Source organism: Artemia franciscana, chromosome 11 (genome assembly GCF_032884065.1).
Source record: "Artemia franciscana chromosome 11, ASM3288406v1, whole genome shotgun sequence".
Taxonomy (NCBI): Eukaryota; Metazoa; Arthropoda; class Branchiopoda; order Anostraca; family Artemiidae; genus Artemia; species Artemia franciscana.
In genome coordinates, this window is record NC_088873.1 from 22163622 (window position 1) to 22188809 (window position 25188).

Consider the following 25188-nt stretch of genomic DNA (forward strand, 5'->3'; position numbering starts at 1 on the left):
TAGCTGAATTTGTTCTATGCAAAAATTGCTCTTTAATAAATTTTGATACTCAGTCATTCACCAATTAAAAGACTTGGAATTTACCATATAGTTGATTTTGTTCTAGTCAAAAGTACTTTTCTTAATTATTTTTGTGACTCTGCCAGCAAGTAAAGCACTAGTTATTTATCAACTTCCTCAGTTTATTGCAGTCAAAAGTACTTTTATTCAATTTTTGATACTCAGCCAGCAATTAAGACACTCGGGATTTACCTATGAGCTGGGTCTATTTTATGCAAAAGTGCTTTTATATTCATTTTTTGAAACTCAGTCACCAATTAAAAGACTCGGAATTCACCCTGTAGCTGACTTTATTGTAGTCAAAAGTGCTTTTATTAGTTTTTTTTTATATTTAGCTAGCGCGTAAAACAATCGGAATTTACCAATTACCTGAGTTTATTGTAGTCAAAAGTGCCTTTTATTAAATTTTTATACTGATTCAGCAACTAAGACACTCGGAATTTGCATACTTGCTGAGTTTGTTCTATACAAAAGTAATTTTTTATTAATTTTATGATACTCCGTCACCAATTGAAAGACTTGGTACTTACCAAGTAGTTGAGTTTGTTTTAGGCAAAAGTGCTTTTGTTATTTTTGGTACTCTTTCAGCTAATAAAACACTCGGAATTTATCAACTCCCTCAGTTTACTGTATTCAAGAGTGTTTTATTTTTATTTTTGGTACTCAAGCCAGCAACAAAGATACTAGGAATTTAACAACTAGCTGGGTTTGTTCTGTGTAAAAATACTTTTTTATTCATTTTTTGATAATCGGTTACCAATTAAAAGGCCCGGAATTTACCCTTAAGCTGAGTTTGTTGTAGTCAAAAGTGCTTTTATCAATCTTTTTCTATTCAGTTAGCAAGTAAAATAATAGGAAATTATCAACAATATGAGTTTATTGTAGTCAAAAATGCTGTTCATTAAATTTTTGATGCTCAGTCAGCAAGTAAGACACTCGGAATTCGCCTACTTGCTGAGTTTGTTGCATGCAAAAGTGCTTTTTTTATTCTTTTTATTCTCAGCCACCAATTAAAAGACTCAAAATTTACCAAGTAGCTGATTTTGTTGTCATCAAATGTGCTTTTATTAATTTTTTTGGTACTCAACCAGCAACTAAAACACTCAGGATTAATCAACTCCTTCAGTTTATTGTAGTCAATAGTAGTGTTGTAACTGGTAAAATTGGTAACGGTAAAATTGGGTATGCTACGTATTTTACCGTAACTTACAGACCCCCGTAAAATTTGTATTTTACGTAATTTGCCTATTTTACATAATGCACGTATATTACCTATTTCACTGGTATTTTACCGGTATCTTACATATTTTACTGACAAATTTTACGACGCCTTATAATTTTCAGAGCAAAAAGCGCAAAAGTAAAAATGACGGAAGTAGATATTTCGTCAGGAGCTTCCTCTCACTCGTCTTCAGTGCTCAAAGAAAGAAAGAAAACTAACATTTTTAAGTAAATCTAAACAGAGCAGAAGAAAGACTGAATCAAACAAACTAGGTTAGGATAAATGAAAGAATATTCACCAATTAGATTGGGCAGGAATTCTCTGCTTATTGATTGAATTACCTTGTCTACTGAACTAATCCTCATTTAAAGTGCGGTTAGGTGATCTTAATGCAAACTAAAGAAAAACGTTATTTGAATCATTTAATTTTTAGTTCTTGTAAATTAGATTTATATGAATAGTTCCAGTATCTCTATTTAAAACAAGGTCTCTATTTATGGATTTTTTATGGAAGTTTCAGATCTGTTTCAGTTGCCTCCTCAAAAATGACTAAATGAAGCTGAATTTGTTGTAGTCAAAAGTAATTTTATTAATTTCTTGGTACTCAGCTAGCAAGTAAAACACTCGAATTCAAAAGGCTTCATTGTATCATATCCCTTATAGAGCTGTCGTATCATCACTTAAAAAAATAAGACTTTATTGATTTTGACTCCACGCATACCCTAATACTTGGCAATACTTTTCAAAAGGCTTTATTGAATCATTTCCATCATACGACTGTCGCAAAAGCGCTTTAAATATACTCGACTTTATTAATTTCGACTTAATGCATACCCAAACACCAAGTAATACTTTTCAAAAGGATTCATTGTATCATTTCTCTCATAGAGCTATCGTATCATTTCTTCAAATATATACAACTTTATTGTTATCGACTTTATGCATACCCCAATGCTAAGCAATACTTTTCAAAAGCGTTTATTGTATCATTTCCCTCATAGGGCTGACGTATCATCGCTAAAAATATATATGACTATTAATTTTGACTTTATGTATACCCCAATACTAAGCAATACTCTTCAAAGGGCTCTGCTATATCAGTTTCCTCGTAGGGCTGTCGTATCACCGCTTATAATATATATGACTTTATTAATTTAAAATTTATGCATGACTTTTCTACTTTTCTTAATGCTAAGCAGTACTTTTCATTTACTTTATTGTATCATTTCCTTCATAGGGTTGTCGCATAATCACTTAAAATATATAAGACCTTATTAATTTCGACTTTATGCATAGCCCAATACTAAACAATAGTTTTCATAAGGCTTTATTGTATCATTTCCCTCATATAGCAGTCGTATCATCGCTTAAAATATGTTAGACATTATTGATTTCGACTTTATGTATACGTCAATACTAAACAATAGTTTTCGATAAGCTTTATTGTAACATTACCCTCATAGGGTGGTTGTATCATCGCTTAAAATATATATACGACTTTATTAATTTCGACATTATGCATACCCCAATGCTAAGTAATAATTTTCAAAAGGCTTGATTCGTCGCTGTCTTATTATCGCTTGAAATATATGGGACTTAATTTCGACTTTATACATACCCCAATACTAAGCAATACTTTTCAAAAGGCTTTATTATATCATTTCCCTCGTAGGTCTGTCGTATCACCACTTAGAATATCATAAGACTTTAATAATTTTGACTTTAAGTATACCCAAATATTAAGAAATACATTTCAAAAGGCTTTATTGTATAATTTTCCTCATAGGGCTGTCGTATTATAACTTAAAATATATCGGACTTCATTAATTTTGACTTTATGCATGCCCCAATACTAAGCAATACTATTCAAAAGGCTTAATTGTATAATTTCCCTCATAGGGCTGTAGTATTATCACTTAAAATAAATACGACTTTATTAACTTCAAGTTTATGCATAGCCAAATACTAAGCAGTACTTTTCATAAGGCTTTATTGTATCGTTTCCCTCATAGGGCTGTCGCATAATCCATTAAAATATATATAAGACTTTATTATTTCGACTTTATGCATAAGTCAATACTAAACAATAGTTTTCAACAAGCTTTATTGTATGATTGTCCTCACAGGGTGGTCGTAAATTCGCTTAAAATATATACGACTTTATTAGTTTCGACATTATGCAAACCCCAATACTAAGCAATAATTTTCAAAAGGCTTTATTCATCGCTGTCTTATCATCGCTTAAAATATATGGGGCTTTATTTATTTCGATTTCATGCATTTCCCAATACTAAGCAATACTTATCAAAAGGGTCTGTTATATCATTCTCCTTTCGGGCTGCCGTATCATCGTTTAAAATATATACGACTTTACTAATGTCAACTTTATGCATACCCCAATAGTAAGCAATACTTTTCAAAAGGCTTTATTGCATCATTTCCCTCATAGGGTTGTCGTATCATCACTTAAAATATATACGACTTTATTAATTGCGACTTTATACATACCTCAATGCTAAGCAACAAAACTTCTTGACCCAAACATTTGATTCAAAGAAGCGTATCTCCATCGAACTTTGAGCAAAATAGAGTACAAATAAAATCTGAATCCAAGTCCAAAAAAAAGTTCAAGAATTTCTAAGGGAAAAAAATAATAAAAAAATTCGAAGTTAAAAAAAAGGAGGGGCAAAAGTTGGAGAAGGGCATTGGGCCCCATGGAGGTGGGACATGGATGACCATATGTTCCCTCTAAAAGAAGTGTTGATAGAAGCACTGATTCCAATGAATATGATGATACAAGAGGTTACACTGTGCCTATGTTATAGATTGAGTCAAGTAAAGTTCAATTCTATATAAAAAATTCTATTAGTCCATTTTAACCAAATGAAACGGTTTACTTTATCTTGTTAATCATGCATAGACAGGAATATGATGTAAATGAGTTGCCGGTAGGATTATGCTAATGATCCAGTGAAGTAGGTAATGTAAGTAGGTCAATGACCAAAATAACGATGTTCTCGTGGAAGTACGCAGTTTATGCAGTGGTCGGCCCTGTTATAGGAACAGTAACCGGTTATGCTAATGATGTTCACCTCGGAGTAATTAGGGCCCCACTACTCGAAATGCATCTGATTGATATTTTTAGATAGCCATTTTTTGTCGTAAAACTACGAAAACAGCTCATTCGAATGAAAAATGAAAGAACCAGTGCCCTTATTAACAGTTAAAAGTGATTGGAGGGCAACAAACCACCCTCCCACGTCCACCATTTCCCCAAAGACATCCAGTCAAAATTTTGAGATAGCCATTTTGTTCAACATAATTGAAAGGTCCGGATATTATGTCTTTGAGGATGACAAACCACATAGCCCTCAGGGCAAGGATTGAAATTTACATCCTGTGCCCTTTTTAAGATTCAGTGTGATCATAGGATGGATCCCCCCCCCACACCTCGTATTTTTCCAAAATGCATCTGACCAAAATTTTTAGATGGCCATTTGGTGTCGTAAAAACTTCAAAAACAGCTTATTCGATTGGAAATTGAAAGGGTCATGGCGCTTTTTAATAGTTGAAAGTGATTGGAGGGCAAGGAGCCCCCTTTCCACGCCCACCACTTTCCCAGACACATCTAATCAAAATTTTGAAACAGCCATTTTGTTCAACGTAATCAAAAGGTCTGGAAATTATGTCTTTGAGGATTAAACCCCCCCCCCATAGTCCTCAGGGCAAGGGTTTTGAGTTATGCCCTGGGGGGGCATATAAGGGACATATAGAAAAGGTGATCGTATAAACTTCGGAGGGGCTCATTGGATTGGTAATCAAAAGTTCTAGTACCCTTTGTAAGATTCAGAGGGATTGGAGGGTGTATATTCCTCCCCAACACATTGGGTTTCAATGAAATGCATTTGATAGAAATTCTGAAAGGGTCATTTGTTTTCGTAGAAACTTAAAAAATAGCTCATTCGATTGGAAATGGAAAGGGCCAATACCCTTTTTAATAGTCGTAAGGGTGTGGAGGGCAACTAAACCCCCTCCCACACTCAAAATTTCCTCAAACACATCTAATCAAAATTTTGACAGGAGGGTGGATACCCCCCCACACACACATTCACCTCATATTTTCCCAAAATGCCTCTGATGGAAATTGTGAGATGGCCATTTCTTGTCATAGAAACTTGGGAAAAGGCTCATTCGATTTGAAATCGAAAGAACTAGTGCCATTTTTATTAGTTAAGTGATTGGAGGGTAACAAGCCCCCCCTCCCACGCCCATCTATCCCCAAAACACATCTAATCAAAATTTTGAGATAGGCATTTAGTTCAGCGTAGTTGAAAGTTCTGGATATTATGTCTCTGACAACCCTTATACCTTCTCAAGACCAGAACACAATGTGCACTTTACTGAAAAAAATACCTCTCAAATGTTTTCATTGTTTTATTTGTTTAAAATATTTTAATTAAATATATGAAGGGGAAATTCCTCCCCCTTAAGACGGCCATTTTGTTCAGCATAGTAGAACAGTCCAGCAACTGTGTTTTTAGGGATATTAGAAAACAGAAATTAATTTTAAAAACTTTTTAGACAAGGCATGTTTTTCAAAGAAAAGTAAAGAGCTCTATTAAACCAAGAATGAGCAAAAATTAAATCAGATAATCTTCCAAGCGTAAAACTCCCACAAATCACTACAATAATCACTTTACAATAAATAAAAAATTATCAAAACCTTAAAATTGTCAATAATTATCAAAAAATTATCAAAACCTTAAAGAACAAATGTAGGTATATGCCAATTAAATTGACAATCAACTATCACTTTTTTGTTTTTTGCTTTTTTTTAGCAAAGCGAAAATTTGTATTCTTGTCTTGAGAAGGCATGGGGGGTTATCAGTCCTACAGGTTCGAATTTTAGCTCGTTTTGAGTTTGACTGGGCTATATATTGTAATTTCTGTTCGTTTTGAGTTTCATTTATTTATTGATAGTGATCTGTGTTATATTTACGCTTGGGATATTATTTGACTTAATTCTTGCCCATTCTTGGCTTTGGAGCTCTTTACCTTTTTTTTAAAACTTGACTTGTGGAAAAAGTTTTTAAGTTAATTAATAAACAAACTAAAAAGTCTTGGTGATTTACTGTTCCCTTGCTTGATCCCTTTGATAAAGTCAAACGAAACTGAATGTTCTTTACCTGGTATTTTAACTTGATCTAATATTTGAAAGTCCATTCTCACAAGTTCACAAACGCCGTTGGTAGCCAGATTTCAGAAGCTGAGTACATAATAAAGTTCTATTTGCACCATCATAGGTTGTTCGTAAGTCAAGGAATGCCACGAATAATTTACTGTTATTCCTTGCATATTTTTCTATTGATTCCCTAAGAGTCCCACATCCTTTTAATAATAATAATATGAAAAAAACTTCGTTTTCTTAAAGAGTTAAAGAGGCTGCGTCCCAAAGTCGAACCTTAAAACGTACAGGAATTAGAAGAGGCAGTTGGGGGGCTGCCGCCCCCCAAACCCCCAGCTTTTAAAGACTCTTTTGTACAGTTTTTTTTTGTGGGGGGACTTCATTGTTACTAATTACTAGTTTCGGCGCAATGGTTCTCCTGTCCTCTTGTGTTTAACATTTTTCGAAGTTATTCCATTATTCATTCATTTCAATTTTTTGTTAATTAAAAGAGGGCCTTTCCGAAGCCAAGAGCGGGGGGTTAGCAAAAAAACAAAAACCCTGTACAAAAGAGTCTTTAAAAGCTGGGGGTTTGGGGGGCGGCAGCCCCCCAACTGCCTCTTCTAATTCCTGTACGTTTTAAGGTTCGACTTTGGGACGCAGCCTCTTTAACTCTTTAAGAAAACGAAGTTTTTTTCATATTATTCCTGTACGTTTTTCTACAATCCATGGTGGATGTAATTTAATAATTCCTGTACTCCTCGTAGAGGAATTAGGAGAGGAAGTTGGGTGGCTGCCGCCCCCCAATCCCCCCCCCACTTTTAAATCATTGTATAAAATAGAAAAAAAAATAGATAGAATGACCGAAATGTTTCTTTTGCTCATAAGAAGCTAATATTCTGTTATCTCTCAAATGATAAGCAGTCCAGGTGTTAACAAAAGTATACACTTTTATTTTGATCGCTACGTCCAAAAGCCTATAATAAAGAATTTATTCTAAAAATGCCTTCTCATATAGGAAACATCTTTAGGTAATTATAGTAAATTATATATTATTTATCTTATTTAGCAACTATTTATATAAAATAAGTAAATATCCACGTTTCATTAAATCGAGAAAAACTTAAACTTCTTCAAAACATTTGAAAATTCGCCTAAAAATTGGCAATGAGCACTTAAAGGCTATAAAATATATACTTAAAGCACATTTATATCACACTTATTTCGGACATCTGGAATGGAGCTGGATTTTTATGATGCTTGCAGTCATTCTCGCCGTGCCGAGCTGATTGTTTTGATGTACTTGAATGTTGATATTCGTAACTTTTAAGAATTTCAAAAATTAACATGGGACTATTAGACTATTAGGACTATAAGAAGACTATTAGGAGAGGCAAACCCCCCGCTTTTAAAGACTCTTTTGTACAGGTTTAATTTATTTTCATATTAATTCTGTACGTTTTTCTACAATCCATGGTGGATGTAATTTAATAATTCCTGTACTCCTCGTACAGGAATTAGGAGAGGAACCCCCCCCCCCGCTTTTAAATCATTGTATAAAATAGAAAAAAAAATAGATAGAATGACCGAAATGTTTCTTTTGCTCATAAGAAGCTAATATTCTGTTATCTCTCAAATGATAAGCTGTCCAGGTGTTATCAAAATTTTTTTGATGTTGTGAAAAAAAACCTCCCGTAAGGGACTTGAACCCTTGACCCGAGGATTAAAAGTCTCACGCTCTACCAACTGAGCTAATAACTTGCATGTGTGTAAATATAACTTCTCAATAGCTTTTAAAAATTTCAAATTAACATGGGCTCTTATGGAGAGAAATCCGTTAATTAAATAGCTAATGGGTGGTTTCTGGAAAACAGGGAAGGAGTTATCGGATCGAGCTGAAATTTCGCGGATAAGCTCCTGGGCCGTAGGGGACCTTAACTTGTGAATTTCAGCCCGACCGGACAACGTTAAAAGGGGTGGGGGGGGTTGGAGGGTCGAAACTTTCGGGGGGTTAAGATTTTCCTACGAAACTTTCATGGGCACTTACTCGGAGAATTCCGCATCGAATGAGTCTTCGTACACCCAGATCCGATGTCGGATGTGACCTGTAGGCGTCTAGGAAAAAAAAGTAAATGAATTTTAAGTGGCTATGCGTGGTTTCTGGAAAACAGGGAAGGAGTTATCGGATCAAGCTGAAATTTCGCGGATAAGCTCCTGGGCCCTAGGGGACCTTAACTTGTGAATTTCAGCCCGATCGGACAACGTTAAAGGGGGGCTTGGGTTGACAGGTCGAAACTTTCGGCCAGATTTTCCCCATGAAGAAAAAGTTGGAGGGGGATGAAATTTTGCAGGTTTCTTAGTTGGAGCTCGGGCTACGAAATGCATCCCTCCCCATCCATCTGCGACCACTGGAACCGAAGATCGCTTAACATTGTCGTGTGTCGCCTCTTTATAGAGGCACGAGTGTGCCTCCTTGATTATAATATAATTTTTATTCATTTTGCTTATCTTGGATTAATAAGAAGCCCCAGAACCTTCTTTAGACTAGGAGCTAAAAAAAAAAAATTGAATTACGGTTGCTATGATTATTTACAACCCCTCTTTTTGAAAAGGGTTAAGATCAAAGACATCTCCCATAACGCTCTACTCTTGCTTAATAGCTCTCACTCTTGGCTATATCACGCTTTAATCTTCAAAAATAGGATGACCATCAAATATACGCCCTCGAATACAAAAGGTCCTTAAATAGATAAAGCAACAGCAGTCACAAAAGGGGGTCCATCCATTTGCGTTAGCAGGGGTGTTGAGATTCAGAAATTACTTCGTATATGAAAGGGGCTGCTTCCTCATCAACGCCCCGCTCTTTACGCTAAAGTTTGACCCTTTCTCTCAAATCTTCTTTTTAAAACAGTAAAAAACCTTAGCGTAAAGAGCGGGGCGTTGATGAGGAAGCAGCCCCTTTTATATACGAAGTAATTTCTGTTCGTTTTAAGTTTTAATGTCGCTCCTTACTTTCAGTTAAAAAACTTGTTTTTTATTTAATTTCTGAACGTTTTTGAATCAATGCATGTTTTGATTTTGGCTCTCCGCTGAGGAATAATTAACACGAAATTTGCAAGGCTAAATGGCAAGGCTAATTTTTTTGGCTAAATGGCTTTCTCATAGTTTTGATCGAATGATTTTGAGAAAAAAGGAACGGTGGAGGAAGCCTAGTTGCCCTGCGATTTTTTGATTACTTAAAAAGGCAACTAGAACTTTAAATTTTTTACAAATGTTTTTATTAGTAAAAGATAAACTTAACTTATAAATTAGATTAAGTAACGAACTTTTGTAATCTCATATTTTTATTACATATATGAGGGGTTCACCCCTTCGTCAGTACCTCGCTCTTTACACTAAAGATTAAATTTTGTCCCAATTCATTAAGAATGACCCCTGAATCACAAAAGCCGTAGAATAAATAGTTGAAATCACTAAAAATACTTTAGCGTAAAGAGCGAGGTATTAGGAGGAGGTGAGCCCCTTATATGCGTAATAATTTCTGTTCGTTTTAAGTTTTAATACTGCTCCTTACTTCCAGTTGAAAAAACTTTTCATATTTATTTTTTCATTGTTTTTTTTTTTAAATAATGCTAGAAAATCCTGCGCTCCCTTCATGGCAATTTTCTTCCCCCATGACAAATTCATCGATGGAAAGTTCCCCCAACATATCCCCTTTTGTCAACCCCTTCCCCAGCCAAAAAATCCCCCTGAAAAAGTCTGTACACTTCCCAATAAGCATTACTATATGTAAGCACTGGTCAAAGTTTGTAACTTGTAGCTCCTCCCACGGGGACTGTGGGGGGAGTAAGTCGTCCCTAAAGACATAGTTATAAGGTTTTTCGACTACGTTGAATAAAATGGCTATCTCAGAATTTTGATCCGTTGACTTTGGGAAAATAATTAGCGTGGGAGGGGGCCTAGGTGCCCTCCAATTTTTTTGGTCACTTAAAAAGGGAGCTAGAACTTTTCATTTCCGTTATAATGAGCCATCTCGCAAGGTTCTAGGACCACTGGGTCGATACGATCACCCCTGGGGAAAAAAACAAACAAACAAACAAACAAATAAACACGCATCCGTGATCTGCCTACTGGCAGAAAATACAAAACTCCAAATTTTTGTAGATAGGAGCTTGAAACTTCTGCAATAGGGTTCTCTGATACGCTGAATCTCATGGTGTGATTTTCGTTAAGATTCTATGACTTTTAGGGGTGTTTCTCCCTATTTTCTAAAATAAGGCAAATTTTCTCAGGCTCGTAACTTTTGATGGGTATGACTAAACTTGATGAAACTTATATATTTAAAACCAGCATTAAAATGCGATTCTTTTGATGTAGCTATTGTTATCAAAATTCCATTTTTTAGAGTTTTGGTTACTATTGAGCCGGGTCGCTCCTTACTATAGTTCGGTACCACGAACTGTTTGATCAAATAAAAAAACAAGTATATTCGACCGAAAGTAAGAATCAACATTAAAATTTTAAACGATATGAGGGAGACTGCACACTCCTCAATCCCTCGCTATTTACGATTTAGTATTAAAGTTTATTTTTAATACTTCTCATTGAATTTCAATGACCCTTGCGCTTGAGGAGTCTTTCGTAAACTATAGGTTTATTCTAAAGAGCAATTAAAATCTAAAAGCTATTGTAGATTTAAACTACATAGCAGAAAAGTAATTAAAATTACTAAAAGTAATTTATTGATTAAGGTGCTCATGAAAGAAAGCAAAGAGGTGTGAAATACACGTGTATCTACGGTAGCGTAGTCACACCCATGATCTTAAAATATAAAAAGAATGGCTTGAAGGTATAACAATAATATTCGTTGCAAAACATCTAGGTTATTTAAAATGCACGTCTTAGCTGTCGGGGCTAGAAACAGGTTAGTAAAGGGAGACCATGTCCCAGAGTAAGTGAAAAAAAAAGATTATTGTAAAGATCACAAAATAGCTGTCGCTGTGAGATCAGTTAAGTTTGCCAAATTTGCGGCGCTACTTTCATTTGCAACACCTTCCGGTGCAGTAAACCCAGCTAAAGCAGTACAGCCAACAAAACTCTACTGTAGTGGAAATGCGTAGTCAAAGATAACGTACAATCAGAGCTCTACACAAAAGCGGATCATATCCAATTTGACATTCCCGAAATAGCGAAACGGCAACACATATTTGTCACTATCTTCATGAACTAAGAGCTAATTCGTGGTTTGACCCAGATCTGTTAGCAATAATTAATTAGCTCTTAAAATATCTTATTTCCTTTCCTAGCCGTAATAAATCAACTGCAAGTTTCTTTGTTTCTATTATTGCTCCCAGCTTTTATCCTTAAGTCATTTTACTTGTTCCGTGGAAGTGGTTTAATAATTGTTTACTTGTCTTTCTTAATCAAAACCAAAAATATTAGTAAAAGGTTATATCTTTGTCACTGGACTTCTACAATCTACATTTTGAAAGCTACTTTAATAAAGAGTATGGCTAATTGGCAATCTAGCAAGAGAAAGAACAGGACGTCCTCATATAGATAGGAAGAAGAGCACATGAGGAAAAATCAAAAGGAAATTGGAATTGCATGAGCGAAGAGGCAAGTTCTGAGTAGTACCGGTTCAGAGACGAGCCTGCGCAGCCATGTCGCCTTCAGATAGCATCAGTGTTGCTACCCCTAATTACTATTTCCAGTGACTTTTTTTATATTGCTTAAACAAAAAAATCACTAAAACAGCACATAAATCACTAGATTGTTGAAGAAAATCACTAAATAAAACAAAAACACAAAAATCACTAGAATCTATTGATTTTGACCCTCGCCAGATGGCAACCCTTGACAGCATGGTGTGAGGATGATTTGTAGAATGGTTAACGACGCTAAAAAATAATTAACAAAATAAACTTCCCGACATTGAAAAATAGCTACCCCATTTTAAGGATTCAAAAAAGATGACGACTATGCTTGAAGCCTGGAACAGCCAAGAGTTAGGGTTGCTGTCCTTTATCACAGGTAAAGCTTTTGATCTTACCTTTTTTTTCAGAAAGAAAGGTTGCAAATAATAATAGACCATTAACTTTATCGCCTAGTCTAAGCAAGATATTCGGGAGTATCACTAATTTTATGTAAGGAAAATGTACAGAAAATTATCATACCATTAGTAGTGAAAGGCTGGGGGGACTAAGTAGGGTTACTACACAGCTGGTAGGCTATTGTTTAGGGTGCTAGTAGAAAAACCTACAAAATATAATAGCAGATTGAAATATGTCTTATTCTATTTCGAGTGATTTCTAAGCCATGATCGATTAACTAAAGCACGTTTTTAGGATTAAATAGAATCGATACACACACCGAGTCGCCGAAATTTTGCACATATTGACTGATAATAAAAATTGGAGCACAATGTTGAAGGTCTTTGCGTACTTACGAATACCTTTCTACTTCATCAGGTTTAATCTGAAAGGACTAAATTGTTTCTTGTTTTTCAAGTACCAAGAGTTATAACGATTCAAAGATGAACAAAAAAGAAAGATCTTTATTCGCATAAAAGGATTCTTGTGAGTTTTTCGCAAGAGACATAAAAACATATCACTTCTAAAATTCGAAGATGAACAGAATCAAAATATGTTGGACCTGAGCTGTTGTTTGCCAAAGGAAGTCTTTTTATAAAATGCTTCTAACTTTTGTTGCAATCTTCTCTGTATTTGTATTCAATTATGAGATCTCAACCAAACTGAGTCAGATATAATAAAAAAATGTCCTAGATGTGTCATTTTATCAGAGACCAGAGTCGATTCAGCCTCTGTTTGAAAGGAGTTATCATTGTGTTATCGACAACATGAATGATTACACAATACCAGATGCTCGACAGACCTTATGCAATCAGAGTACTGGCTTGTAATATTCGTTGAGGCCCCATGGGGGTACTGATCGGTAATACTCGTTGAGGCCCCGGGAGTACAAATCCCTCAGTCAATTAATTCAAGTAGAGAAAATCGATGACTTTAATAGTTTCCCCCTCCTTAAACAGCGCTTTCCAAATGATGAAATATATAATTTATTAACGTGTAAGGGAATATACCCGTATGAGTACTACAACTCCACTTCGAAGCTTCGTGATGATAAATTACCGTCCATCGAATCGTTTTATGACTTCACAATCGGCAATACACCACTGCCGACTATGAATTTGCCAAGAGGGCTTGGGCTAAGAGAGAGTGTAAAAATAGAGAGGGTTATTGTGAAATGTACCTGGTAAGTGACGCATTGACGTTCCTGGATATTGTGCGTAAAACAACGATGAAATCTATTAGGAATTTGGGTTGGATTCGGGTTATTATTTTTCAACTCCTCATTTGTTGATGGATTTAAATCTTAAAATCAGTAAACAGGAAATAGGCTTGATCGCCGACGTGGGTCAGTATCTTTGTAGAGAGATTAATGAGGGGAGGGTGTGTTTTCCACGGAGTTTATCCTGACAACTGACCCGACTGGACAACACACCGATGTAAAGCCGGATGCAGTTTTTCTGGATATGAACTCCCTTCGTACGTCAGCAATGTCTCATTTCTCTTTGTCGTGTGGTAATTACAAATGACTTAGCGATTATTGTGCTCCAAATCTATCCGACATTGCCGCTATTGAAGAGAATGGACAGCAAGGATGGTTTTTTGAAATTGATGGTGTAATAACTGTGGAACTTTAATACTTGGAAAAGGATCTTGTTTTCCCGTGCATAAGCAGACCGGTGACTAAGGACTCATTGAGTCCATATAATATTTATTTAGTAGAGGATAGGGGGGTACACTGGGCACCTTCAAAAAAATGTATTGCCGACCTTTGTCCAAAACAGAATATCGTAGTACATTGCGTTCTTTTGAGATGAATGCTAGCCAAAATTTTAAAAGTCACAAAGATACATAAGAGACCTCCGACTCGATCAAAAGACATATCTGAAAACGTTTATTGACACTTTTGTCAGTAAACGTTCAGATGCAAAAACGAAGGTTGAAAAGGAGATTTTTAGACTAATTTTAAATTTAACCTTCGGTAAAATGTGCGAGTGTGTGCACAATAGGAGTCGTTAAGACCTTGTAACCGACCCAAAAGGATGTGCTCGAATCATTGCCGATCTAAACTTCATATCATTCACCGCCATAGACTCCGATATGGTCCTTTTATATAGAAATAAAAAAAAACGTTATTTAAATAAAACTATTGCTGCTGGTAGAGCAATTACACAAATCTGAAAAAAACTCATTTTGAAATTATTTTACAATGTGTGTAGGCACCAATGGCCAAGAAAGGGACAAGTTCAAGTATATTATGGGAACACCGATTCACTTTTGCTAATAGTTAAAACCGAAAATTTATTACAAGATTTGGAAAAAGGTATGTACATTAGCTCTTGAATGGACTTTACCAATTAGGACGAGTCCATTTACCCGGTGCTAGTGAAGCACCAGGCCCCAAGTATATTATTATTAAAATACGAGACGGGGAGCGACTTGATTTCCAATGTTGTGCTTGCAGGTTTTGATGGTGTACTGTGTGCAAACACACAATAAGGAAATCAATAAAGTCTGCAAGTGGGTGCCAAGAACGCTATGTGAAAGAAAATTTCGACAGGAGTGTCTATAGAAACTGCGTAGAAAGTAATCTCATTCCAAGAGCGAAAGTCAAGGCAATTATATCTTAAAATTTAAAAACTACATAGCTAGAATGAAAAAAAAAACGCCATGCCACCCGTATTGGATAAACTCTATGTGTGTGCAGACGGTGTAAGGGTGCTACTCCATGGACATTATTCTTCGGACGGACATGTATGTCTAGAGTATAGACATCGTCAGAGTCTGGAAAAAATTCAATATATGGCGGGTGGGGAGAAGATCCATTATTTTTATATCCTTAGGGGGGAAGAGGTCCTTGGCTATCTCATAATTTTCATTTGATAGCGAATTGGTACTTGTTAGGGGCAAAATCATAGTTTGGTGCCAAAAAATGGCAGATAACGTCACTTCCCCGTGGTACATTTTTTTTTTTGCTCGCTGAAAAGGGGCACAGGACTTTTAAATTCCGTTTGAATGAGTCCTCTCCCGATCTTCTAGGACCATTGGTTCGATACGATTTCCCCTTTAAAAAAACAACGAACAAGCACACATCCATGATCTTTCTTGTGGAAAAAAGCAAAATTCTCCATTTCTGCAGATAGGAGCTTTAGACCTCAACAGCATGTATTTCTGAATGCTAAGTCTGATGGTATGATTTCATTAAGATTGCTTGACTTTTTGGGTGTGTTTTCCCCTTTTTCGAAGATCAGGCAAATTTTCTCGGGCTCGCAGCTTTAAATGAGTATCATCAAACTTAATGAATTCTACATGTTTGGAATCAGTATAAATAGTCAATTTTTTTGATGCAATGATTGTTAACACAAAATTGCCTTTTTTAGTACTTTGGTTACTATTGGCCTGAGTTACTCCTTACTTACAGTTCATTACCACGAACTGTTTGAAACATAAAAACTGAAGAAAGAATGTACTAAAATCGCAGAAAACACTGCGAAAAACAGGTTGGAACTATGAAAACATCCAAAATTTTCCAAGTCATTCCAAATAACACTACTGTCAAAAATGGCTAGAAGCAAAACCATCGAAAATAACAAGACTTACCAAAAAGCCGTACACTGATTCGAGACTATTTATACTTGGTATATTTCCATACATCAATCCAAAGAGGACAGATCTATGGTCTTGATCTGCATCTCTGATATTCTGACGAATTAGAACGAAATCGGGTTTAAAAGATCTGAAAGAAAAAGATAGAATAGAATAAGGGGGAAAATATGCAACGGAATAATTCGTGCTTCTTTGAATCAAATAGACCCAATAATAACAAGGGAGGCGACTCACAAAAAACAAAACAAAGAGAACAAGTTTGGAAATAATATTTTAGAAACATGCAAATGATAATAAAAGTAATCGCATTAGACGTTTTAGTCAATTGGGCGAAAAAAAAGCTTATATGCTTTGAGACTGAAGTACTATCATAACTGTTCTTCACCAGTGAATAAAACCCTCACAATTCTTTCTTTTTTTTAGAAAATTAAAGCAGTTTTAACAAGGTGTGGCATCTTCGATCGTTTTTTTTTCTTTCTTTTTTCCCCAATTTGTGTTCTTCTTTGTCTTTTTCAATTAATTACATAGGAATCTCAATCTACATAATCGTTTTTTCCTCAATACTATTCGATTATTGCGAATCTTAGCTTAATAATAAAACAGCATACGTGACAGTTGTGCTATATTGCTGAGAATTCTTATCTTTATCACTTGTTAATACTACGTTTTGTTTTTGTTATTGAGGCCGTACTTTGCGTTCTGAGTTTTCTTTCTTTTTTTTCCTTTTTTTGTACTCATTTGAAGATTTAAGATAACAGCTTGTATGGATAATAAGAACTGACTTAATCCAGGACAAATAACCCACAATTGGTCAGGAGGGATCAAAATTTGTCAAAATTAAGAATCAAAACTAAATTTGCATGCCCATGTCTCTGAAAAGAAGTACTTAGATCCTGCCTAGGTCAAATTTTCGCTAAATATTTGATAATGAAGGTTTTGATAATCCCAATGAATATATTCTATAATTACGTTTATCTTTACTCTTACACACATGGCCAAGGGCGCTGTCAGAAAATTTTCGCGGATAGCCAAGCGCCAAAATAACAGTGGTGGTTGGGTTACCACTTTACCACAGTTTAGGTAGTTTAGGGCACCAAACAACGACTTTACCCCGAAGATCAATTTAAAATTCTGAGAAGCAGATTGATTTAAAAGTATCAATAACTATATTTTAGGCTTCCCAGTTTAAAAAGAAGTAGTGCCAAACGATGGCAGTACTGGATTCAACTAAGTTGATTCGCTTTATTTGTAATAATATGAAAAAAACTTCGTTTTCTTAAAAAGTTAAAGAGGCTGCGTCCCAAAGTCGAACCTTAAAACGTACAGGAATTAGAAGAGGCAGTTGGGGGGCTGCCGCCCCCCAAACCCCCAGCTTTTAAAGACTCTTTTGTACAGGTTTTTTTTTGTGGGGGGACTTCATTGTTACTAATTACTAGTTTCGGCGCAATGGTTCTCCTGTCCTCTTGTGTTTAACATTTTTCGAAGTTATTCCATATTTCATTCATTTAAATTTTTTGTTAATTAAAAGAGGGCCTTTCCGAAGCCAAGAGCGGGGGGTTAGCAAAAAAACAAAAAACCTGTACATAAGAGTCTTTAAAAGCTGGGGGTTTGGGGGGCGGCAGCCCCCCAACTGCCTCTTCTAATTCCTGTACGTTTTAAGGTTCGACTTTGGGACGCAGCCTCTTTAACTCTTTAAGAAAACGAAGTTTTTTTCATATTATTTCTGTACGTTTTTCTACAATCCATGGTGGATGTAATTTAATAATTCCTGTACTCCTCGTACAAGAATTAGGAGAGGAACTTGGGTGGCTGCCGCCACCCCCGCTTTTAAATCATTGTATAAAATAGAAAAAAAATAGATAGAATGACCGAAATGTTTCTTTTGCTCATAAGAAGCTAATATTCTGTTATCTCTCAATTGATAAGCTGTCCAGGTGTTATCAAAATTATACACTTTTATTTTGATGTTGTTAAAAAAACCGCCCGTAAGGGACTTGAACCCTTGACCAGAGGATTAAAAGTCCCACGCTCTACCGACTGAGCTAATCACTTACATGTGTGTAAATATAACTTCTCAATAACTTTTAAAAATTTCAAATTAACATGGGCTCTTATGGAGAGAAATGCGTTAATTAAGTAGCTAATGCGTGGTTTCTGGAAAACAGGGAAGGAGTTATCGGATCGAGCTGAAATTTCGCGGATAAGCTCCTGGGCCGTAGGGGACCTTAACTTGTGAATTTCAGCCCGATCGGACAACGTTAAAAGGGGGGGGGGTTGGGGGGTCGAAACTCTCGGGGGGTTAAGATTTTCCTACGAAACTTTGAAGGGCACTTACTCGGAGAATTCCGCATCGAATGAGTCCTCGTACACCCAGATCCGATGTCGGATGTGACCTGTAGGCGTCGAGAAAAAAAAAGAAAATGAATTTTAAGTGGCTATGCGTGGTTTCCGGAAAACAGGGAAGGAGTTATCGGATCGAGCTGAAATTTCGCGGATAAGCTTCTGGGCCCTAGGGGACCTTAACTTGTGAATTTCAGCCCGATCGGACAACGTTAAAGGGGGGCTGGGGTTGACGGGTCGAAACTTTCGGCCAGATTTTCCCCATGAAGGAAAAGTTGGAGGGGGATGAAATTTTGCAGGTGTCTTAGTTGGAGCTCGGGCTACGAAATGCATCCCTCCCCATCCCTCTGCGACCACTGGAACCGAAGATCGCTTAACATTGTCGTGTGTCGCCTCTTTATAGAGGCACGAGTGTGCCTCCTTGATAAAATTAGGCTACGTTCGATGATCTGTAATTGTCTACCAGCTATAATGAAAGGGGGTGAGTCATTGTTTAGGTGGAGTAGGGTAGATTCCTACAAAAGTACATTTTAATGGACAAACTGCTTATTCTTCCTGAGGCTCCAGATAAATTTTGAAAGAGGTAGGGGGAGTAGGAATTGATTAAAATTTTCTCTATACAGCTAAAATGTTACATTCTCATATCTAAAAGCACATAAGTGGAAAAAGCAAGGCAGGTCATCATCAGCCCCGCCAGGAAATTTCTTTGGGGTGGCAAATACTGCTAGGAACTTAATTTTTACCAATTTTAAATGGTAATATTTTTCTGTTTCTATTTATATGAAGTACTACAATGCATTTAAACGAATGTGTGCAATGTATTTATCGATAATAAAATCCTATTGTAGAGGTTGTAATGGCTTCAGTTATGTTGAAGATCAAAAGTTTTTAAGCCAATATTTTAATTTAATTTTGAATACAAAAAAAACAATACATTTGACACCATTATACATCATTACGGTAACAAATTTAATCTTTTTCAAAGTGACAACTAGATAAATACAATCACTCCTGGAAAAAAAAAATGATAATAAAACACAAAAAACGTATCCGTTCAGGGGGAAAATACAGATATTCCCTTCAGGGGAAACATTTCTGATTATAATGGCTTCGTATTTCAGCTCATGGGTACTCTTGCAATGCAAGCAAAAGTTGACGGCATATTTTTACCGAAATTGGCCCTTATTAAGTTGTTTTCCTTGTCTTTTCTATAAATATACGAACATTCTTGTGTACTAATAACTGCACTAATTACTTTTAAACAAATTCATATTTAGGATCACCATATAAAGCTGATTCTTTGATTGAATGTTATCAATAGTTAGGCTCTTATACTTTCGTTATTGACAAGGATCGTTATTTACTTACCATTCATTACTATGAAAAATTTGAATTTCTTTTGTTGCTCCAACCAAATCATACAGAAAAACGTTTGTGGAAAACTCAAAAAGGGTCATTCAGTCACAAATTAGAACTTTTATTTTCCTTAAATGGTCATAATCTATTGGCAGGTAGCCAACAATGGGAAAACACACATTTCTCCCATGGTTTGTCCCTATTCTGCTCTCTTTCCTTTGGTTTTCATATAATTACTTTACAGTCCCAAATTTTTAGGGGGCCTCCCTACCCCCCTGCCGGTGCCCATGCACAAGACACCATATGAAGTAAAACCATCAAATGACTGCAAAGCAGTAGCTAACCTGTTCAGCTTCATTGAACGAATTAAACATTCGACTATTGAACAAATTCAACCCTCAGTGTGAAATTTTTTAGGCGTAAAATAGTTTACATTCACATTCTTGTATACACCGAAGGAGGCCATCATCCAATAACCCACTGCATTACCCCATGAAAAAAAATATTGACAGAAAAACATAGTTTTAGTTTTTCAGGCGCAACAAAACTCCGCTAGAACTTTTTTTTAGGGATGCAGTTCATTTCTTGGTGCTAGGTTAGGTTAGGTAACCTAACCTAGCTAAATAAGCTATAACTATAAGATGCTACTACTTATTTCATTTTGTGTAAGGAGTCAATGACTGCAGAAAATTACAAGAAGACTCATTCAAAATAAAGTATTTTAGTGCGCATACCATTGAAACAGCCATTATCAGAAACCTTAAATAGGAGAATTACAGTTCCCACCTTGAGCAAAAAAGAAAATTCCATTTCTGAATGGGTAGCACCGATACGTTTTTTTTTTGTTTGTTCTTTTTTCGTTTTTTTTCCTGGGGCAACCGTATCGAGCTAGCGGTCGTGAAATAATGGTAGATCAAATGGTAGACATTTGGAAGTAAATCCCAGCACCTTATACATCTTTTAAAGACATTATGCCACAGGAATTGTCGTTTTTGCAATTTAGTGCCACAGTTTTAATAAAATTTTTGCCAAAATCATAAAGCTTAGTAATAAAATTATATGATAGCCAATCGGTTTGTCAAGATTCAAAACCGTTAATTGAAGAATTAGAGATCACCACAAAAAGGTTCAACATTTTGCACGGACATCATTGTTAGGAATCTTCTTTACCGTTTTCTTTTAAAGAGTGATCTTTTGTAACCAGTGGTCGTAGAATCTTGGAAAAGAGCTTATTTGAATAGAGAATGTAATGTCTAGTGCCACTTTTCAGTAACAGGAGAGAATGCAGCACACAAAAGTGGCGTTTCTGTTGCTTTGTACCACAAAACAGGCTTCTTTACCCAAAAGATAGAGGAACAAAAATTCTAAGATAGCTGATCAATTTGTCTTAAACCCTCGACCGGAGGTTTAAAGGTTTACAGTTTACCATCTTGAAAATCGAGGGATATCTCAGTCTAGTATGGGTAATCAACTAGTCAAGGACTTTCTACTCCTAAGGAGAAACATCCTGTTTTTGGGGGGTTGGTTTTACGCTTTCAGTAAAGAGCTAATTTTCCAGAATTCTAAAAAATATAGGAGAATGTCATGTGTCAATTTATTTGAACTGGTTTTGCATATACATGTTGTATAAACAACAAAGCAGCAAACAAGTGCGTTTTATTTACCAACTTTCTCCTTTACCTCAATCAGAGAAACTCCATTTGAAAAGTTAATTTAAGCAGCAAAAGGGCAACATCATTATAAAATTATTATATTTCGTCTCCATAATAAAAAGGTTAAAGCTTATTTCAAAGAGCAGGGTAATCAGGGGGAAGAAGCCCCCTTAGTCGCTGATTTTTCTTACTGTAATATATCAGAAACGAACAGAGGTTAAACTTAAAAGAAAAAATGTTTCCTAATGAAAGCAAATATAGCAGTGAAAGTTAAAAATAAGTGTAAGTTATCCCGAACATGGTGGAGGCTATCAGTCCTACCCTCAACCTTCACTTTTTACACTAAAGTTTAACTTCAACTTTACCAAAAGCACACTAGTATGCAACAAGTGTAGACAGTTTAAAAAACCGAATTTATCGTTTAAGGATTAGCTTTTAAGTAATTTGAACTAAAAATTTTATTGGGCAAAGCAGAAATGACTTCGGCATAAGCCCTTTTTGTATTTGGATCTGAAAATAGGGACCATAAAATGCGGCATTATCCAAATTCTGGTGATTTATCGTGAGGATTAAGAGCGTTTCCTTTTGGGTCATTAACGAGTTGAGCGGCTAGAAAATTGGTCTTGGTTATAAGTGTTCCTACAATTTTTTTTTAATTTAATATTCTTCAGCGCTATCTTTTATATTTGAAAACAATAGACTAGATGACAATAAGAAAAACGGTAAAATTTGCCTATGACCGCTTTTGCAGTAAACACTCAAGTAAATCCTTGAACAAAGTACAAACTCTTAAAGGCACTATGAGCATAATTTTCCAAAGGAGGACAAAAAGGCTTACTTACGGTCCGAGAATCCCAATTCTTGTGTTTGTTAAATAGATTTTTCTCGAACTTTTTCACAAAGACCCTGGGGTATTCCTTACAGCAAATTCCTATCTACCCAAACGCCTTAGTCTTAAAGCATTACACATGCCTCATCCAGAAAATTTTTCAATTATGCAAGGCATTAACATAAATACGTGAATGAAATAAGATAGGAGAGTCATATAGAAAACAATAGCTGGTCCTTTTGTTGTGATAAACTTTAAAATATACATGTCTTGAAAAATATTTCCGTGGTAAATCCGTCAAGACTAATAAAGGCAGCCCGAGTTCGCCCCCACTCATATATGCTCAGACTTGTGGCCCTGTCTGCAGAGCTTGGCTATGGTTGGTGCGATAATTACCAGATTCAGAATAATGTTCAATTCTTTTCTAATGTTTTACCAAATTATAGTTCCCATGCATGCTCTTTCAATAAAACATTTTTCCTTGTACGGGGTGCTATAGTATTTTCTTTGCGTTAAGTACGATAAATACAATTATTAATCCCTAACGGGCCTTCCCTTGGCTATTCTATGGATATTGCGTGGGTTTTTGTCTATTTTCCTTGATGCTTGTTCATCATGCAAGGGTACGCCCTCTTTCAAGCAAACACTCTGATATCAGTACGATAAATATAAGGGAAGCAGTTCTTTTCTTTTTAGTTTTTTTTTTGCATATTACTGTGCGTTTATCAGCAAAATTCAGCCTTTTTTCCTAGTAGAGACTCGTCTGAATAGACTTGCAAATCTAAATTCACAAACGTATTTTCTATCAAAAAGTTCATGGTAACGACCAGTAAGCAAGGAATTACTCAGCCCAATAGTAGGCAAACCAAAATTCTAAAAAACAAGAGCTGACAGCTCATATGGCACTTGTGACGAGGTCGGAAGAGCCAAGAGCTCATATGGCATGAGCTCTAGCAAAATTCAAAGAATCAATAGATTGACTTAGAAGAAAAATCAGAATCTTAATGCCGGTCGGGATTTAAAATAAGAGCTCTGAGACACGAGGTCCTTCTAAATATAAAATTCATTAAGATCCAATCACCCACTCGTAAGTTAAAAAAAACTTCATTTTTCTCATCCCCCCACCCCCAGATGGTCGAATCAGGGAAAACAACTTTATCAAGTCAATTTGTGCAGGTCCCTGACACGCCCACCAATTTTCATCGTCCTAGCACATCCAGAAGCACCAAACTCACCAAAGCACTGGACCCCCCAACTCTCCCAAAGAGAGCGGATCCAGACCAGTTATGTCAATCACGTATCTAGTACTTGTGCTTATTCTCCCACCAAGTTTCATCCTGATCTCTCCACTCTAAGCGTTTTCTCAGATTTCCAGTTTCCCCCCTCCAACTCCCACCAATGGTACTGGATCCAGTCGGGATTTAAAATAAGAGATTTTAGACACGATATCCTTCTAAATCTGTAATTTCATTAAGATACGATCACTCCTCCGTAAGTTGAAAATACCTCATTCTTTCTAATTTTTCAAAATTAACCCCCCCCCCCAAACTCCCCCATAGAGAGCGGATCATCTCCAGTTATGTCAATAACGTATCTAGGACTTGTGATTATTTTTCCAACCAAGTTTCATTCCGATCCTCCACTTTAAGCGTTTCCCAAGATTTAAGGTTACCCCCTCCAACTCCCCCCATGTCACCGAATCCGGTTGGGATTTAAAATAAGAGCTCTAAGACACGATATCCTTCTAAAAACCAAATTTTATTAAGATCCGATCCCCCGTTCGTAATTTAAAAATACCCAGCTTTTTCTAATTTTTCCGACTAAACCGTCCCCCCACTCCCCCCAGACGGTCGAATCGGGGAAACGACTATTTCTAATTTAATCTGGTCTGGTTCCTGATACGCCTGCCAAATTTCATCTTCCTAGCTTATCTGAATGGAAGTGCCCAAACTAGCGAAACCGGGACAGACCAACAGAATTTGCGATCGCTATATGTCACTTGGTAAATACGAAGTGCCGTAAAAACTGACAACAATTAATACATCAAAAGACTATACTACGCTGAATCAAAATATATAACATCCCCACCCAAAACATATAGCCCACCAAAAACTATGAGCCTGAGCAAATTCGCCTGCTATTTGAAAATGGGGAAAACACCCCCGAAAGGTCAAGCGATCTTAATAAACATCACACCATAAGATTTAGCATATATGAGGACTTTGCTGTAAAGGTTTCATGCTCCTATCTGCAAAAATGTGGATTTTTTTTTACCAGACGAAAAGTTACAGACGCGTGTTTTTTTCGTTTTTTTCCCAGGGGTAATATTATTTTCTTCACGGGGGTAATATTTTTTCCCAGGGGTAATCATATCGAGCCAATGGTCCTAAAAGATCAAAAAAGGCTCATTCAAACGGAAATTAAAATTTTGTTGTGCTCTTTTTAAGTGAAAAAAATTGGGAGGGGCACAACTAGCCACTCTTCCACACCTCTTTTTTCTAACCACGTGTGTCTTTGCTCTTCATTTTCATTTTTGACACTCCCACGCTTTTCTTCTAACCGCGTGTTTTTGCTTTTCATTTTCATTTTTGACTCGCTCATATGCACGGTTTCGCATGTCTGCTAGCCGCGCATGTCTTTTCTCTTCATTTTCACTTTTGAAACGCCCACGCTTTTCTTCTAACTGCGTGTTTTTGCTTTTCATTTTCATTTTTGATACGCTCTAATTGTCGTTTTTCCATATCTTCTAACCGCCCAAGTCTGCTCTTCATTTTCATTTTCGAGTTTTGATTACTTCAGGCAATTTAGCAATGGCCTTTGCTTTAGCTTTCCGTATTTTTGCTGCTGCAACTGATGGTCCAGGTTGTCGA

General features: G+C 36.1%; 1 protein-coding gene across 4 annotated transcripts in view; it reads right to left on the reverse strand.

Moving 5' to 3' along the window:
- Positions 1–25188, reverse strand: part of LOC136032962 (synapsin-like) — a 194034-nt gene that overhangs the window by 131657 nt on the left and 37189 nt on the right. For all 4 annotated transcript variants that reach the window (XM_065713454.1, XM_065713455.1, XM_065713453.1 and 1 more), the window contains one exon: positions 16136–16271. In XM_065713454.1, the coding sequence (XP_065569526.1) occupies positions 16136–16271 (136 nt within the window). The remainder of the gene's footprint in view (positions 1–16135; positions 16272–25188) is intronic.